The 19,798-nt window shown below is 44.2% G+C and overlaps 1 protein-coding gene across 1 annotated transcript in view; it reads right to left on the reverse strand.

Moving 5' to 3' along the window:
• Positions 1 to 19,798, reverse strand: part of dcc (DCC netrin 1 receptor) — a 474,778-nt gene that overhangs the window by 276,039 nt on the left and 178,941 nt on the right. Inside the window, exon 6 of the mRNA XM_030434685.1 lies at positions 13,824 to 13,978. Within this exon, the coding sequence (XP_030290545.1) occupies positions 13,824 to 13,978 (155 nt within the window). The remainder of the gene's footprint in view (positions 1 to 13,823; positions 13,979 to 19,798) is intronic.

A 19,798-nucleotide genomic window follows, 5' to 3' on the forward strand; every position in this document is an offset into this window, starting at 1 on the left:
ATGGTGTGTGTGAACGGCTCATCCAAATGGACATGCGCTTCTCCATGCCCTTCCCCGCTACTCTGAACTTCTCCCACGGAGGAAAAAACTACTTGTTTCGCTCACCTGAGGATGCGCTTGCTTTCCTGGATGGACTGAGCTGAATTTGAGGTGACCTGACATTACAAAGACAGTACACTGTTGATTGCAGATAGCGTTTATTTTTGGATTGTTTATACAAAGGTATGTACTGCAGATAAATACTCTGTGGGTGGAGGAATTGTTTAAATATTGTCTTCATGTCGTTTTAGCATGCCACTGCCGTTGATTGGTTGGCGACATGCTGGTGAAGACATGCTGGTGGTTAAAATATATTCGAGTTTAGTTCACATGGTTGTAATATTCTGTTTAGCTCGTGGTAAGCGGGGGAGTGGAGAGGATTTTCTTTCTATCAGTTGCGTTCTTGCTCGGTTCAATGTGCCCCGCTACCTTACGGGCCACGCTGGTGGAGATGGGGTCGGGAGGGGTGTTCTGGTGTTAGTTTTATTTGGAGTTAATTGGGAGTCCGTCATTTGGGGACGGATGTTTTGCTATTCATGACGTTCTCTCAGTTGTTTTTATTTACGCCATTATGTATCTGGAGCCATCCATTTTGTATCTCAAGGTGTTACATATTAACCTATTTTCCTGTGATAAGCGCACTGAGTCTCCCTACTGTGCCACAAAGCTCTCTTTTTTAGATCACAAACTTCCTTTTACCCTGTTATGAGTGACCTCAAAATAGTGTCCCTTAATGTCAAGGGATTTAATAATGCAATAAAAAGGCAAAAGATCCTTGCTTTTTTGAAAAAAGAGAAAACACAAATAGCTTTATTATCTGAAACCCACTTAAATGACTTGGAGCATTTGAAGTTGAGAAGGAGCTGGGTGGGCCAGGTATTCTATTCATCTTATAACACAAAAAGCAGAGGAGTAGCCATATTAATTCACCGTAGTCTCCCATTTACCTTAGAGACAACTATCAGGGACAACGATGGCCGTTATATCCTTGTCTCAGGCTATCTTTATGGGGAACAAATCCTTATAGGTTGTGTATATGGCCCTAATTCATATAAAGGTGCCTTTTTCCCCAAGCTTCTATCAGATGTCTCATCAGTATCCACCCCATATGTTATTTTAGGGGGCGACTTTAACTGTGTGTTTGACCCAAGTGTGGACCAGTCCCCACCTAAGTCCAGCCCAACCCCTCGAAAGAGTCTCAGGCTGAAAGAGCTCTGCCATGACTTAGAGTTGTTTGACACTTGGAGAATAGCCAACCCCAAGGGAAGAGACTACACCTTCTTCTCCCAACCTCATCAGACATTTTCAAGAATTGATTTCTTCCTGTCATCCAGAATGGTTCTGGATAGGGTCAGGGAGTGCTTAATTGGCGGATGCTCACTCTCTGACCACTCTCATGTAAGTTTGAGCATCTGCCCTCCATACTCTGACCCCTCCTCTCGCCACTGGAGGATGAACCCCTCTCTATTGAGTAGTCCCCCGTTCATTGACTATATTACTGAACAATGGAATGTCTTTATGGCTGCTAATAAGACCCCAGATGTTAGCCCATCATTGCTATGGGAAACAGCTAAAGCTTATCTTAGGGGGAGTATGATATCATACACCACAGCTCAGAAAAAGGCTGCTATTAAAGAGCAACTCGACTTAGAGAATTTAATACAACAGCTGGAAGTTCAATTTAAAAGTACACCTTCTACAACCCTGTTTAAAAGACTGGAGGCGGCCCGCTCAGCCCTCAATCAGTTGTTAACTAAAAAGGCAGAGTCAACCATCTTCTTTGCTAAACATAGGCTCTATGAGTCAGGAAACAAACCTGGCCGACTCTTGGCAAGGTTGGTTAGAGGCAGAATCGTGGCAAATACGATACCATCATTGCTGGACGAAAACCAGGTCAGACACTACAAAACCAAGGACATTAATAGGATCATGAGGCAGTTTTATGAGAAACTGTACTCATCTGAATGTAACTCCTCTGATAAGAGGAGAAAGCAGTTTCTTGACAGGGTGCCTCTTCCATGCCTGTCAGATGAACAAAGGGAAAAATTAGATGCACCATTGACTGAGGAGGAGGTTCGCAGAGCCATAGCCTCCCTTAAGGGAGGTAAGGCTCCAGGACCTGATGGTTTCTGCCCAGAATTTTATAAGAAATTGAGCCATCTTATAGTTGGACCACTCACAGACATGTTTTTAGACTCCTTTGAGAATGGACGCCTTCCCTCAACGCTTAACCTAGCAAGTATCACACTCATATTGAAGAAAGATAAACCACCTGATACTTGTGGCTCATTTAGGCTCATCAGCCTTATTGGAGTGGATAGTAAACTGCTCTCTAAACTGCTCGCAACGAGACTGGAGAAGCTCCTGCCGTTTCTCATAAACCCAGACCAGACTGGGTTTATACAAAATCGGTTCCCCCTCACAAATGTAAGAAGATTATTGAACATGATACAACATACAAGTCTAACAAACTACAGAGCGCTTGCTATATCTCTAGATGCCGAAAAGGCGTTCGACAGGGTGGAGTGGGAATATTTATTTGAAGTATTAGAGAGGTTTGGGCTGGGGGGGGGGGCGTTTCTTAAATGGGTTAGGACACTATACAACTCTCCAGAGGCTCGTGTCATAACTAATGGCATACAATCATCACCTTTCCCTTTGCGTAGGGGGACGAGACAGGGTTGCCCTCTATCCCCGCTGCTCTTTGCGCTGGCGCTTGAGCCTCTGGCTGAGGCTGTTAGGCAACACCAAGATGTACATGGTATGACAGTTGGGGGAACAGTTCACAAAATTTCACTTTATGCGGATGACATTTTGCTGTTTTTAACAAAACCTGAAATATCAATACCAGCTATTCTCTCTGTTATTCATGAGTTCAGCTCCTTCTCAGGCTACAAAATTAACTTTGGCAAATCAGAGGCCATGCCACTAAGTAATTTAACTGGGTTAACTTTACCTACCAGCTGCCCTTTCAAGTGGTCCCCAACAGGCTTCACTTATCTTGGGATAAAGCTTTCATCAGACCTGACAGACCTATGGAAGCTCAACTTTTCTCCAACAGCAACTAAAATAAAGAAGGATTTGGAGAGATGGCATGATCTCCCCTTGTCCTTCATGGGGCGCATTAGTTTAATCAAAATGAATGTTGTTGTGAATCCTCTGCTGGGAGGAGGAGTTCACGTCACAGCAAGCTGCTTCATGCAGAGACTGATGGACTGTTTGCGCATGCGCAGTGTGTTCGATACAACTTTCTGTGCAGTTTAGTTGAGTTTATCTTCCACCGATCGTCAGCGCTCTTCTTTATTCCTTTGTGCAACAGTGTGCGTCGGTGATGATGTAAGTTACGTGATGAGTGGATATTGTTTATATTTCATATGTGATGAGAGCTATTAATATTACCAGGTTACTAAACTCGGTTTGCTTGTTCGCTTACCATTTAGCATGTCTTACTGAACCCCATGACACATAGACGGCCCAACATGTAACTCAGTTAATTACCATACATTTATTTTCTTCTGTGACTGTTTATTAGCGGTGTAGCTGTCCTTCATTGAGGCTGCTATCATATTGATGCTAGCGTGTCAAATCGACCAGACCGGTAGCTGCATGGGCTGTCTCAGTTTAGCTTGGTCACGTGACCGGCTTGTTGCGCCAAGCTGTAGTGTTGTTTAATGATCTTACACTGACCCCTATTGGTGATTTGCAGTATGACACCTTATTCATGTCTATTGTAATTAATGTTATTCTATTAATGCCACTGTATTGTAGGTTAATTGTTATTAATATTGTTTATTGTTGTTGTCCTCTGCAGACATCACAAACCACACACACACATACAAATACTACAGTGTCCTGATCAGTTGGATAGAAGATAATAAAGTCATCTAAAGGAAGAAGTTGTTGCGTCTTCTCTGACCGGAGGATTAGGCCAGTATACATACAGCCAGCATATCATCACCGAAGCTGTTCCGAAACAAGTGGTCCTTCGAGCCGGATAGTGTGTATAACTGCGTCATGGCAACTTCTGGCAACCATATAGATGAACAACCTCCAGTTGTGTCCCGCCCAAGCCGGTCTCACCAACTCCCCAGGCACCTCCATGACTTCGTCATCGATAATCCTGGCTATCCGAATAGACGAGATACAACACACCAAGTGATAGAAGCACACCAGGAAGAGCCCCCAGACCATACTGAGCTCACTGGGACGGAAGATTTGAGGCTGGAAGGGATGGAAGCCCGCATGAAAGACATAACTAGGCAGATGAAACGGCTACAGTCAGCCATGGACAGTGTTAAAGGTAAAGCACACCCTCAGCAGCATCCATTCAACTTATCATATCCTCTCCGGAGCTCGAGCCTTCCTCATATTCATCACAGTGGAGTGACAGGGCCCAGAGTATCCCCCCTCATGGATAATCGGATGAGTCGGAGATCAGCTGATGGAGGATATTGTCATCTTTTAGACAGCGAGCCTTGCCCACTTACGGCACAGCCCATACAGCATGGAGAGCTCAGCTCAACAACTCAGGCTGTCAGAGCTCTGCAGCCATCCGTCCAGGTAGCAGCACAACCGCTGGACCTCAGTGAGTCTACTTATCATTTAGCTACCCTAACAGGACCAGCGCCAGAGTTTCCACAGCAGCCTGTAGTACAGTTGGCTCACCACACCCCACTTGCCCAGCGAATATATTCACCTTCTCTGCCCGTCCAGCATGCAGGTCAGCATGTCCAACCGGGCCACCAACCAGCTCAACAGGCACCGCTGACAGCGTTTCTGCCATCCCAGCCTGCACTTCCACAGCCCTTTCCCACAACTGCACAACAGCAGAGTTATCCTCAATATGTCCAGCATCAGGCCACTCCTCAACCTGGACCACCGCTAGGATTTCAACCTGCTTCATTCGACCAACAAGGGATAAGACCAAACTCTCGTGCTATCCCTCCTTATCAGACACCTACTGATCTAGGAGCAGCCGATTCAGTTCCACATACTGGATATCCCCCTGTAGCTCAACCACAGCTATACCAGCCTGCAGTCCGGTCAGCTGCACACTACCCACAGCTTACACCCAGGGCTGCTCCACTAATAGCACCAGGATACATCTCTCCCTACAATAATCCTGCAACACTCACCATGACAGAAATGGCTATTGCTGCCTCATATGGTATCCCGAAGCCCAAACTGCCTCTTTTCAGTTCTGGACGGGAGAGTGATTTCATCATGTTGAAAAGGGGACTGGATAGCTTACTTGGTCCACACAGACACTTAACTGAAGATTACAAATACCAAGTATTACTTGATCACCTCAAACTGCCTAGTGCCTACCAAATGGCAAAGAGATACATACATGACTCTACACCATACACCAGTGCAATGGATGCTCTGCAGCAACGATATGGGCAGCCAAGACAGCTGGTCCAGGGAGAATTAAAGACCATTTTGAACTCTCCTTCTGTGAAACCTGGCGATGTAAAGGCTTTCGAAGATTTCTCCTCAGCTGTAAACACTCTGGTGGGGATGTTAAGTTGCATGGACGGTCCCGCTCAGTCTGAGCTGCGGTGCGGCTCCCACGTAGACACCCTCCTTGGTAAGCTGCCTGGTAACTACAGGGATAGCTTTGCTGAATTCTGTATTAAAAGAGGCATCATCCGCAGTGGGAGCGACCAGACATACACCTTACCTGACCTCGCTGAATGGCTGGATATGAAAGTTCAGGTGCTCCAGGTGTCCCGACGTGCTGCAGAATCCAACCCAGCTGAGTGCAGTCGTATCACACATAGAGAGAATAAAGCAGGTAAATCACAGTGGGTAAAACCAGCCTCTGTTTACTTCAGCAGCGACTCCACAACGGTCAAACATCAGCAGACCTCTCCACAGCGACAACGGACCTGCCTCCAGCCGGGTTCAAAGAAAGATCAACCCACAGGTAAAAGGAGGGAGCGCTTTAAGCCTTATTGTCCATATTGCATGACCACCCAGGACCATTACCTAAATGGTTGCCCTGAATTTGAAAGAATCACCATTGAGGAGAAAGCAGCCTGGATTAAAGACAAAGGAAAATGTTGGAGATGTGGGCGTGGCCACTCACCAGAGAGTTGCACCTTAAAGAAACTCTGCTCCACATGCAACAAACAACACTTGCTGATACTCCACGAAGTCGTGGCCCAAGACCCACAGCTAAACATTCTCACTGTCAGTACCCCAACCAATGCAGTGTATCTGGATCATGCCAGCCACTCAGGACGCGTCATGTTAAAGGTGGTACCAGTGCTGCTCCGCCATGGCAAGAGAACACTAAACACACATGCGGTGTTAGATGACGGCTCTGAGCGTACGGTGATCTTGGCTGCTGCGGTCAAACACCTTGGGTTATGTGGAGAAGTTGAGTCACTTAAACTGAAGACTATCAGACAGGACGTATTGAAGCTCCAGGGAATGGCCGTGTCATTTGAGGTGTCCGCTAACACACAGCCACGTGCCTATCACGCCATCAGCCAAGCTTTCACTGTGACTGAACTCCAACTGGCCGAGCAGTCATGTCCAGGAGACAAACTGGTAAGGAAATACAACCACCTGAAAGGAGTCCCCCTACACACATTCACTAAGGTGAAGCCAATGCTACTGATTGGATCAGACCACCCTCATTTAATAACTCCAATCCACCCAGTACGTGCAGGACCTATAGGAGCACCAGTAGCAGTCTGCACCCGACTCGGCTGGGCAGTACAAGGACCCACTAACTTTCTCCAACATCCACCCGGTGAGAGCTCATTCCTTCACCTGTCAGTTGATACACCTTGCTCCGACCTACACAAGGATGTTCAACGCCTGTGGCAGCTTGACATTTTGCCATATAAAGGCGAAAGGGAGGTGACGCGATCCAAGCAAGACCAAGCAGCCCTCACCATGCTGGATGAGAAGAGCACCACTGTAATAGTGGATGGTGTATTAAGATATGCAACGCCCCTCCTTCGAAAGAGGAAAGTAGCTCTGCCTTGTGCATCACCTGCTGCTGTGGTGCCCCTCCTCCGTTCTACAGAACGCCGTCTATTGACCAATCCTGAGCTTGCTAAAGTTTACAACCAGGAAATACACAAGCTAGTGGAGGCAGGATATGTTGAGCGGATCACCAGCGAGGAGGCAAATAGCTCTGTTGAATCCTGGTACATTCCACACCACTTAGTACATCATAATGGAAAGGCAAGGGTGGTATTTAACTGCTCCTTTCGCTACCAGGAGAGTGCTCTGAATGATGACCTGCTACCAGGGCCATCTCTCGGGCCGTCGCTACTGGGGGTTCTGCTCAGGTTTCGTGAACACATGGTCGCTATCAGCGGAGACATACGGGCTATGTTTCATCAGATCAGACTCCTTCCTGAGGACCGCCCACTTGTCCGCTTCCTCTGGCGTGACATGGACAGAGACAGACCACCTGACATCTATGAATGGCGTGTTCTGCCATTTGGCACAGTTTGCAGTCCGTGATGCGCCATATACGCTGTGCAGCGTCACGTTCGTGACCACCAGAGCGGCAATGAGGACCTGCTGGATACAGTAATCACCTCGTTCTATGTGGATAACTGTCTGAAATCGCTCCACTCACCACAGCAGGCAAAGGATCTTCTTGACCGCCTGAGAGCCCTCCTAGCTAAAGGTGGATTTGAGATCAGACAGTGGGCATCCAACAGGACAGAGGTAATCTCTCACCTCCCGAATGAGGCGCGATCAAAGACATCTGAGCTGTGGCTAACTGCTGAAGGAGCTGACCCGAGGGAGTCTACTCTCGGCCTGGTTTGGTATTGCATGACAGACACACTGGGTTATAAATGTCAGCCTGTATCATCCAAACAACCCACCATGAGGAACGTGTATAGGGTGCTTGCCTCACAATACGACCCGCTCGGATACATTATCCCTTTCACTACCAGGGCCAAGGTCCTGGTTCGGGCTTTGTGGGCTACAGAAAGACAGTGGGACGAGCCTATCACAGACGAGATACTTCCAGTGTGGCAGGCATGGGAAGGTGAGCTCCCTCAGTTGCAGAACATAGTTTTACCCCGGTGTTACGTTCCAGCAGCCGCAGACAACGATTCATCAGCGAAGCAAATTCATATTTTTTGTGATGCCTCTGAGAAGGTATACGGATCAGTCGCCTACCTGCGAGTGGAGGATCCAGAGGGACGCATCACTGTGTCATTCATTATGGCCAGGTCGCGGGTCGCACCCAAACGACAACAGATGATGCCCCGACTGGAATTATGTGCTGCACTCACAGGAGCCCAGCTGGCCAAGGTGCTACAGACCGAACTGACTTTGACCATCCAGTCTGTGGTGCTGTGGTCTGACTCAACCACCGTACTGAGCTGGATACAGTCGGAGTCCAACCAGTATAAAGTATTCGTCGGTACAAGAGTTAGTGAAATACTGGACCTTACCAAACCTGGATCATGGAGATACATTAACACAGACTTGAACCCCGCTGATGACATCACTCGCGGGAAGACCCTCCTCGAATTATCCCAGCCAAACCGTTGGAGTCAGGGGCCTTTATTTCTGTATCAGTCCTCAGATCACTGGCCATTGAACCCCTCAGTGCAAACAGAAGAACCTGATGAGTTGAGAGCCCAAACCTTCTGTGGTCACATCTCTACTACCAGCAGCGATGAGCCCAATCCTGCTAAATACAATACATGGACTGAACTACTGCAGGCTACATATCAGTCCCTTCACGGGGCGGCTGCTCCAGTTATGTCTGCTGCTGATCGTATCGAGATGGAGACTACTTTGCTGAGAAGGATACAATCCGATAGTTTCCCAGAAGAATTAAAGGCACTAAAACAGGGCAAACCAGTCCGTTCAAGCAGCCGTTTGAGTGCTCTCAGCCCTGAATATGATCAAGTATTAGGCCTCATTCGAGTTGGTGGTCGACTACGCAAAGCAGAGAGCCTGCTAGAAGACAGCCTTCACCCTGTTGTTATCAGCCCTGATCATCTGATCACACAGCTCCTAGTGAAATACTACGACAACCGTCTGCACCACGCTGGCCCTGAGAGAATCTTTGCAGAGATCCGGAGAAATTACTGGATCCTACGTGGTCAACAGGTAATTAAGAAACACCAGAAACACTGTGCAGAATGCTGTTTGTGGCGGAGCACCCCCGTGGCACCAATGATGGCCGACTTGCCCGCTGCGCGTCTCCGGATCAACAAACCCCCGTTCTGGTCCACCGGGGTCGACTGTTTCGGGCCCTATACAGTGAAAATCGGAAGAAGGCATGAGAAACGGTGGGGCATTATATTTAAATGTCTTACCTCAAGATGTGTCCACCTTGATCTGTTGCCACACATGGACACAGACTCGTTCTTACTAGCCTTGCGTCGATTTATCTCAAGAAGAGGCAAGCCATACGAGATCTTATGCGACCGAGGCACCAACTTCCGGGGGGGAGAGCGAGAGCTCAAAGAATCGCTGGAAGGTCTCGATTCATCATTGGAGCAACAGTTGGCCGACCAAAGCATCACATTCAAGTTCAATCCTCCTCTTTCACCCCATTTCGGTGGCGCGTGGGAGAGGGAGGTAAGGTCAGTTAAAGCCTCCCTCCAAGTCGTGCTGCGGGACCAAGTTGTATCAGAGGAGGTGCTGTCGACTGTCCTTGTGGAAGTAGAGGGTATCCTTAACTCAAAGCCTCTGGGATACTCCTCTTCTGACCTGGCTGACCCCGATCCTGTAACGCCTAACTTGCTGTTGATGGGGCGGCACGACGCATCGCTTCCTCAAGCCGCATATGGATCCAGTGACCTTCTAGGCCGCCGCCGTTGGAGGCATAGCCAGGTCTTGGCAGACCGGTTCTGGAGCCAATTCACTCGCCAGTACCTTCCTGACCTGCAGCGCCGCCAGAAGTGGAGGACCCCTACTGCTGGCCTTGCTGCGGACCAGGTGGTTATGGTAGTAGATTCCCAGCTTCCTAGGGCGCTCTGGCCCATAGGGAAGGTCACCAAAGTTCATCCCAGCGATGATGGAACGGTTCGTTCAGCGGATGTCAACATCAAGGGGACAGTTTACACTCGTCCGGTTACCAAGCTGGTACCTCTCCCTAAGATGCCCGAGGACGACATGGACACCAGGGACTCTTAACAACAACAGAGACTTACACATTCTTGCACGAATGTGGGGGCGGCTGTTGTGAATCCTCTGCTGGGAGGAGGAGTTCACGTCACAGCAAGCTGCTTCATGCAGAGACTGATGGACTGTTTGCGCATGCGCAGTGTGTTCGATACAACTTTCTGTGCAGTTTAGTTGAGTTTATCTTCCACCGATCGTCAGCGCTCTTCTTTATTCCTTTGTGCAACAGTGTGCGTTGGTGATGATGTAAGTTACGTGATGAGTGGATATTGTTTATATTTCATATGTGATGAGAGCTATTAATATTACCAGGTTACTAAACTCGGTTTGCTTGTTCGCTTACCATTTAGCATGTCTTACTGAACCCCATGACACATAGACGGCCCAACATGTAACTCAGTTAATTACCATACATTTATTTTCTTCTGTGACTGTTTATTAGCGGTGTAGCTGTCCTTCATTGAGGCTGCTATCATATTGATGCTAGCGTGTCAAATCGACCAGACCGGTAGCTGCATGGGCTGTCTCAGTTTAGCTTGGTCACGTGACCGGCTTGTTGCGCCAAGCTGTAGTGTTGTTTCATGATCTTACACTGACCCCTATTGGTGATTTGCAGTATGACACCTTATTCATGTCTATTGTAATTAATGTTATTCTATTAATGCCACTGTATTGTAGGTTAATTGTTATTAATATTGTTTATTGTTGTTGTCCTCTGCAGACATCACAAACCACACACACACATACAAATACTACAGTGTCCTGATCAGTTGGATAGAAGATAATAAAGTCATCTAAAGGAAGAAGTTGTTGCGTCTTCTCTGACCGGAGGATTAGGCCAGTATACATACAGCCAGCATATCATCACCGAAGCTGTTCCGAAACAAATGTCTTCCCCCGACTCTTATATCCCCTATAAATGCTACCTTTATGGATCTCCAAGAAGGTTGCTCTTGATATAGAAATGGCATTCTCCAGATTCATATGGCATGGCAAAACACTACAGCTGCCCTCTGACAGGGGAGGCCTGGCCCTGCCAAACATCATTTTTTACAATTGGGCGTGCCATGCTCGCTTCCTGTGGGAGTGGTTACATGCTCATCTTGACTCCAGGCCCTGCCTAGATTCATGGTCATCCTTGCCTTCCTCATTATGGAGTTTGGTCATGGGTGATAGAAAGAAGTTACCTGGGGATATCAAGAAAAATCTGATTATATGTAACACAATCAGAGTGTGGCAGGAAATCTGTAAATATTTGGGTAGAGGAGGTTGCGTCTCATTCCTGATCCCTTTTGTAAGGAACCAGGATTTTCCTCCAGGACTCCTTCCCAGTATGTTTGACTCGTGGCATGATAATGGGGCACATGTGATTGGAGACTTATACCATGATGATGCACTAATGACTTTCCAACAACTACAGTCACAATTCAGTATCCCTAAAGAACACTTTTATGGTTTTCTCCAGATCCGTCATTTTGTCAGATCGAAAAATGTACCTCCTCCAAACCCAGTCATGTACAACGATGTAGAGAGGTTCCTTATTGACTGAAAAGGTCTCTCCCATTTTATTTCCGCCTTTTATGCATTACTATACTCTCTCAGCCCAGGCGATATCACAAGCGTCGCAAAGAAATGGGAGAGAGACCTTGACACTGAGTATATTGAGGATGATTGGCAGGAAGCCATCAGAGTGTTTAGATCTGCCTTTACATGTAATAGACTGAGAGAGACACAGTATAAAATACTACACCGTCTACATATAACCCCTTCCATACTAAATAAGATGGACCGTAAGGTGTACCCTCTGTGTAACAAGTGTCAAAGAGAGATTGGAACCTACTACCATTATTTCTGGCAATGTAAACTGATCAAAAGATTTTGGGGTACAATTTCTCAAGAACTGAGTGGCATTTTTTGGGTACGGGTTAAGAAAGACTCATGCCTTTTCCTTCTTGGCCTTCCCTCAAAGTTGGTGACTCTAACCCATTTACAGTTCAAACTATGTGACAAACTATTATTGGCCAGAAAATGTATTTTGATTAACTGGATCAAGGATAAGCCACCTACTGCCACATTGTGGTACAGGGAGATATTCAGGGTCCTCCCTCATGAAAGAATCAGTGCAGTTTTGAAGGGTAATGAGAGGTCCTTTACTGAAATGTGGTGTCCTTTGCTCGACTACTTACCTGGTGAATTGACCAGGTTAGTGCTGAGAGGCCAGTGCTCTCTGCAATGGCCTCACCCAGCCAAAATAAACTCATAGGTGTCTTTCTCTTGTAACTTATTGCTTCAATACTGCTATATGTAAGTGTTTTACCTCAACTTATTTTGCTGCATGTACTATTGTGTATTATCATGAAGGGTAAAGTGGATGTTACTGTTTTATACAGCTTCACTAATCAGTACTGTCTGTACACAGGACAATATGGTGAAAAGCTTCTGCGTGTAGGAGGGGGAGGTGGTGAGTTGGGAGGTATTTCTGTTGAGAATGGATGGATGGCACTATTCTGTTTTATTTATAAATAATTTTTTTGTCTGTGTGTTACCGATATGCTGGTAAAATGTCTAACTCTTGTTTCTGTTGAAAACCAATAAAATTCTGTTAAAAAAATAATCAAAAAAAAAAAAAAATATGCACGGCTGTCAATGGTATCCCTCACCCTGAGATATCATTTGAAAATTAAGGCTTGATATGTGTATATTTTTAATTTATTGAAGTTTGTTAGTGTGAACTCTGCCTACATGTACAGATACAACAAGGACATGAAGTGTAACGATTCTGTAAATGTTGTCACTGACTTTATTTACAGGCTTTCATAGATCATACAATCCATATGCGCAGGTGCTCTGTGAGGCCGATTGCATGGTGTATGTGTCCACTGCAGCAATTTCACACACAACAACTACATGAAAAGTAAAATGGTATTTGGTGAAACATGCAGAGTATTATTCATTCTATAGTGCTGTCTGATTTTTACCATCGACTGTGATGGTGAGACCATGCTGACTGAGGTAATAATGATTTAAGATTTGATTTGGCTGATATTTTTAACAACTAAAAGGTGTTAATGGAATAATTATTACACTTTTTTACAAGCGCAAGTACAGAAGTGAGACTTGAATGAAACATATAAGAGCTGACTGTGTTCCAGTTAAGCAAATCACTCTAGTCTCGTTAGTCATAGTTAACCACTGTTAGCAATGCCAGTTGAAAACACATTTCATGTGGCATTTTGTGAATACACACCAAAGCATTATGTCCGCAGAAAGGAGTTGGACAGCTCTGTCTGAAAAGACTGATTAAATGAAACACAAATCAGACAAAATGCCAAAACAGTATGCTGTAAAGTTTTGAGGCACAGAGCAGTAATTTTGAATTTTTAGGTGAGGCTTGGTGAGTTGCATTCGAATGTCTGAGTCTGACATCCAGCTTCAGGAAAAACATAAATGAAACAGCACAAGAGCTGAGTGTTACAAAAAATTAAAAATAATAACATAGTATGGAAACCAACTGTTAATTTTGGATGTAATGGATTCATTAGGTTATTTCTCCACAAGTGCTCAGAGGGGTATTTTCTACATAGGGATAATAGTTATTTTCTGCCATTTGGATGTATATACAAACAATATCTGTATTTCCTAATCTCTGCATGACTCACCACTATCTTGAAGTAGTCGCTGGGGATGACTTCCTCTCCATTCTTCATCCAGCGCACAATCAGCGGTGGGCTTCCTGTCACAGCACACTCCAGCTCAATGTCGGTTGACTCGTAGGCGTACGTGTTGGTCGGGTAGTTCAGGAACTGAGGAGGCACTGCAGAGATACACAAAACAACACAACACATAAACAACAGAGAAGCACCTGAACACACCACCGCCTCCTACTACATGCTAGAGCATCTCAATGAGACACTGAATAAGTACCAGTGTTGGTACTATAACTATTGTTGTTCAGCACTTTACTTATTTTCCTTGTGCTTGTGGATTATATTTCAGATTAGCAAGTTTCTGCAACATGCTTAGTTAATCATTAATAAACACAATTACAAACTCCTTTTTCTCATCACTGAAGAGCTGAACATCTCTGATCTCATTAGCCTCCATTCATCACTACATGGTCACCTTCCCACGATCATTTGACATTTTTAGTAGTTTATCTGTGGGTTGTTACTGATTTTAAATTCTACATTTAAACCTCAGCTAACAGGTTGACAAATGAAACACGGAACAAACAGATCACAGTAGATGACCATTTAGTCCGTTTTTTGGTTTATCATAGGCAAATAATAAATCAGGTCAGGACATGGAAGGTTGGGATTTCTTTGCTCTCCTGTTTCAAAATGATGACTATTGTTGATGTGACTGAAGTGAGACTGTTCTCTGCAGTGGAAAACAATAGAATGTTTCACAGGTTTTAAACATAATTGAAGAGTATATTAATTATGTTTACAACAAAATATTATTTAAAAATGCAGATTACTTACTTAATCCATGGAACCAAACTTTATTAAAAACCACAGTTGATCATTACTCTCAACAAGGTAATAAAGTTAAAATGGGGCAAAACGTTTTGACTGAACCAGGATTCTCGATCTAGTCAGATCTAGCAGACATACCTGTCATAACATGACATAACATATTAAGGTGACTGATGGTAGACTGGCTCACTACAATGTATCGGATAGGAATGATTGTGAGAAAAGTGAGGTGGCTGCCATGTCTCAGTTATCTTATCACTGAGCGTCGCCTTCGAAAATGTTGTGGCAGCTTGTGTCTGTGAGAGCAGACAGAGGCCATTTTGAGCCTCAACACAGACGAGGCCGGAGCCTGAAAGGCCTCATGTAGCATCAAGTGCTATAGCAAAGCTGTCAGCTCTCCAAGACAACACACATTCTTCCTGTCAGCAAACACACAATATGGAACGTCCTGCAGCTGTCAACCCACCCACACACACACACACACACACACACACACACACACACACACACACACACACACACACACATTCATGGTGTTATATATTGCTGAGCAATATTTAATACAAATACACCCAAAGTATGGAACTGGGCCATAAGTATGTGGACACCAGAAATGTACAACCATATGGAATCATTATCATATCAGAAGAAAGAAATAAAGAAACAAACAAACATACAAAGTCTACAGAAGGAGGAAGGAGAAAGAAGAGAAACATTTTCATATGAAATGGAAAGAGAGAAAGAGAGCAAATGTAGTTAGTAGAGGAGGAGAGTTGTGTATGTGTGTCTCCATCAATACATCATTATGTGGAGGTGTAACTTTATCAATGCAGCGATGCTCTAATTAAGAGCTAATGATTTCCTTTAAGCCCTGAGCTGCTGCAGCTCGGCCCACAACAACAACAACTACACAGTGATACACAAACAGTACGGACTACTACAATGTGTCCAGGAATTAGTCCAAGACACTTAACACCAGAGATACTAGAGATCAGATTTGAAACAATCATCATCCAGCAGCTGAATGTTGCAGTCAGAGCTGAAGTGTGCTCAGCTGCATTTACTTATGGTGCATTCCACTGTAATCTGAAGAAATTACTTCAGATACAGAAGAGTTCAATGAAATGGCCATTCTAGTCGAAATTTCAGGTCAGAAACTCAAGCAAGATCTGTGTGGCCTGAGTTCGCTTTCATAAACGCGGATGACATCACAGCAGAAGAGCAATTACTTTTCATGTCTTTTTACTTAATATCATGTTTGTTTCTGAAATGTGCAGCAAATACAACTTTGTAATCGGAATTTTCACTTTCATTCACTTGATGTGTGTTCAATAGAAGATTTTGAGAGTATGTGTTAGACTTTCCATTCAAACACCCATTTGCAGTGAGTGTCAATGATATTTACAAAGAAACACACTATTAGACTCTGAATGAGTCATGGGTCTGTGTTGGTCAGTGCATAAATCAAACCAACTTCAGTGTTGTGTCCCATTCCCTTTAAGAACCAGGTGAGCAAGGACCTTGCACAATAATAAACAGTGGCACTGTGGTCCTCAGCTGCTGTACCCTCTGCCCCCACTGTTTCACAGTCAAGTGTCCCATCAACAACTCTGTTTGACAGCTCATTAAAAAATGCACTGAAACGTTTATGCGTGTCCCTCTGAGCGTGTGCAGATCAAGCAGAACGGGTCATCAACAGCATTATCCTGATTATAAGGGGGTAGGGTGAGAGGGGTGAAATACATACTTGATGAGGAAAATACTAATGACATTACCACCAGGGATCCTCCAGCATCAGAAACCATATGTGTACCTCACACTTAACATGTACATTTGCCCACAAGGAACAGCTGTTAAGCCTTATTGATTATTCAAAACTCCTGACTGACTGACCAATCAGGTCAATCCTGATGTGATGTTACTGTGTTCATGAAAATGTTTAAAATAATTGAAGCCAGCTCTCTAATCATAAAATCAGACTGTGTTTGCGCTGTGAATCAGCCTGTGTAGGTGCACTTTACCATCTTAATAATGCACTCTTTAAATAACAGGAATCAGACTGTGCCTCTGACTTTGGACCAACTTTTTGTTGGTCTATGGTGCTTTCTGCTACCTCAAGATAGCAATCTGCCATCAGTGTGCTGGACCACACCTGTGTTTAAGACCAACGTGCCCAGGGGCGCATAGGTGAGCGTAGTTACACTTGCTATTTACTAGGGCTGGGCAAGTTAACTCGTTATTATAGCCTTAACACATTAATTAACACCGACAATTATTTTATCATGCATTAGCGCAGGTTTTATTGTGTCCTTTATTATTGCAAAAGTCTGTTGCTCACAGGCTTTTATTTTGTTAAAAGTCTGTTGCTGACGGCTGCTGAACCAGAAAGAAAAGAATTGGTGGATAAACAAACATGTAGAAGGGTACGGAACTTTTACATGGCCATTTTCATTTTAAAATTCTTCCAGATGGCAGAGTCGACAGAACCAAAGTAAGCTGTAACCACTGCCAAGTTGAATTTTCATATCACCGGAGTACTTCCAGTCTAAAATATCACCTAAATGCAAAACACACTGATATTAGCAAATCATTCAACGAAACAAACAGTGGAGCGAGGCTTCGGCAGACTACATTAGATGCAGCGTGTGAGAGAAGTATAGATAAACAAAGGCAAGAGAAGCTCACAAATGCCATAGTGAAGTGGATAGCTACAGACTGCAGGCCGATTAGTGTTGTGGAAGACGTCGGTCTGAGAAACATTCTGAGAATCACGACAAATGACGACAGGTATGAGATGCCCTCAAGACGCACCATCACACGAAGAATGCACGAGTTGTATGAAAAGGAGAGGACTGCAAAAGTGTCAACTTTACAACGTGCACCCGCTGTTGCTCTCATTGGGGACTACTGGACATCACTCGGTGACCATAATTACCTCTGGGTTATAGTGCATTGTATTGATGAAAAGTGGGTGCTGCATTCACATGATCTTACTGTAATGGAAACAGAGGAGAGACATTATGCTAAGACGTGCACGGGAAATCCCAGCGGTGAACTTTTTTGAACTTCACCTCACAGGGACATTTGGTACTGAACATAGACTGGTTATGCTGCTCCCTGATAAAAGAAAATGTTTGTGTTGTTCCTCAGAAATTGCCTGTTTTAATGTTATGATTGTGGTTTAGGATTTTGTGGGCATCTTTTTTTTTTCAATTATTTTTCACAACAAACGGCGATAACATTAATGCCCTAGGAGTGGCAATGAGCTTAAATTTTGTATTTGCTTTGAGATTTACACTAAATATTTTATTTGACTGCTGCTGGATACAAAAATGCTGATGTTAAAAGTGCGCTACACATTTGAATTCATTATTAGATTTTGCATACACAAATGCGATTAATCATGATTAATCAGGGAAATTGTGCGATTAATCGCTATTAAAACTTGTAATCGTTGCCCAGTCCTACTATTTACACAAAATGAGTACATGGAACTGCATTGGTCTGTAACTAGCAATGACACTTGACCTTGCGCCAAGTTTAAGATAGAGCCCCATCATATTATGGCATCAGCGTTTCTGTCAACATGCAGACAAGACAAGGACAAGGTCAAACAAGAGCTTAAGAGAAAAAAACATTCAAATTCTTCTTATTTTGTCATCGGTGGCGCCGCCAGAATTCAATTTCAAAGTACGCACAGAAACAGCAAATACAACAAATGGAAAAATTCTTTTTTAAGAATAAAATCTAATGTTTTCAGTATCAGTAAAATAACAGATTGCAGCACCCACATGATCTGTGAGACTGTGGTTATTCTGACACGAGTTAAATTGCTGCTGTGTGGAAAACCACGCTGTGGTCCGTAATCGCGGTGCAGACGAGTGAGTTTGGAGCTGACCAGAGGAGAGAAAAAAGAGAACGATATGACGCGACTGTAGCCGCCCTGATATTACGACGTCGCCCCCGCTGAGGAGGAACTATGAAGAACTCAGTTGTGATGGAAAAGCACCTAAACTGAGTCAAGTAGAGCCGAGCTGTATTGTGTAGTGGAGAAGGGGCAACACACGCTATGCGCAATTGCGCACACACGCGCGATCGTCCTCTCAGATGCGGCTGCGTCCTCCAGGTCATTGTGTGAGAGAAAGAAAAGCTCTGACTTGCTTGGGCAGGCATTGTTTGGTGTCACCCGCTGATTTGCATAATTTTAAATATCTAGCCCACCGAACCTTCCAATCCGCCCCGGTTCAGCACCCTGGACAGTGCACTGCAGACCTGCAGCATTTGTTTTCATCCAAACTTTGCAAACGTGGTCGGGATTTGTGGAAGACATATGTATGGTGCTCACTAGCCTATGCTGTTCCCAGTGTTGGGAAAGTTCACTTTCTACATGAACTAGTTCAAAGTTCATTTCACAAACTTTAAAATGAACTAGTTCAGTTCATAGTTCATAATTCAAAATGTTGAACTAAGTTCACAGTTCCAAAAATTAACTAGTTTATAGTTCTTTTTTTTCAATATGTTGATGCGAGCTATTATTTTTCAAAATTATTGCCACAGCCCATATATAACCACAGACAGCTATTATTTTATCAGTTTTATCACTGAAACTGCAGCTCTCCCACAATATTCTCCCGCAAAACCAGGTTGTCCAGCTGTGGCTGGGAGATGAAGACAGTGGAGCCGCTACTGTACGCCTTTAATATGATTTGGGTGGTAGAGGATCTGTTTTGGCTCGCCGTTGCCGTGTCTTTTGATTATTTATTCACTTGCACATACCTTGAAAGGCTCGACGGGTGCTTTAGTTCGATGTGCCATTTCAGGTTTGTGGTACAGGATAGAGTACAAATTAAAAATGTAAAATAAAATAATACACAAATAAGTAAATAAATAACTTAAAAAAAGAAGAAGAAAGGAAAAATAAAATAATAAATAAATAGATAGTTCAGACAGTGGCTTCAGGGAAAAACTTTTCATAAAGACTCAGTAAGGTATTACTTTTTTTTGTTATTCAACAAAATCAGAGATTTAAGCAAAGAGCTCAATTCCAGCAGAAAAGGAGCACATTTAGGTAGTGATTTTGCAAATTTTTGTTTGTGAATAAAACATTTTGCACAAGATAACAAAGTTCATCATGTGTTCAAGAGCATTATCTTCTG

Source organism: Sparus aurata, chromosome 12, assembly GCF_900880675.1.
Source record: "Sparus aurata chromosome 12, fSpaAur1.1, whole genome shotgun sequence".
Classification (NCBI taxonomy): domain Eukaryota; kingdom Metazoa; phylum Chordata; class Actinopteri; order Spariformes; family Sparidae; genus Sparus; species Sparus aurata.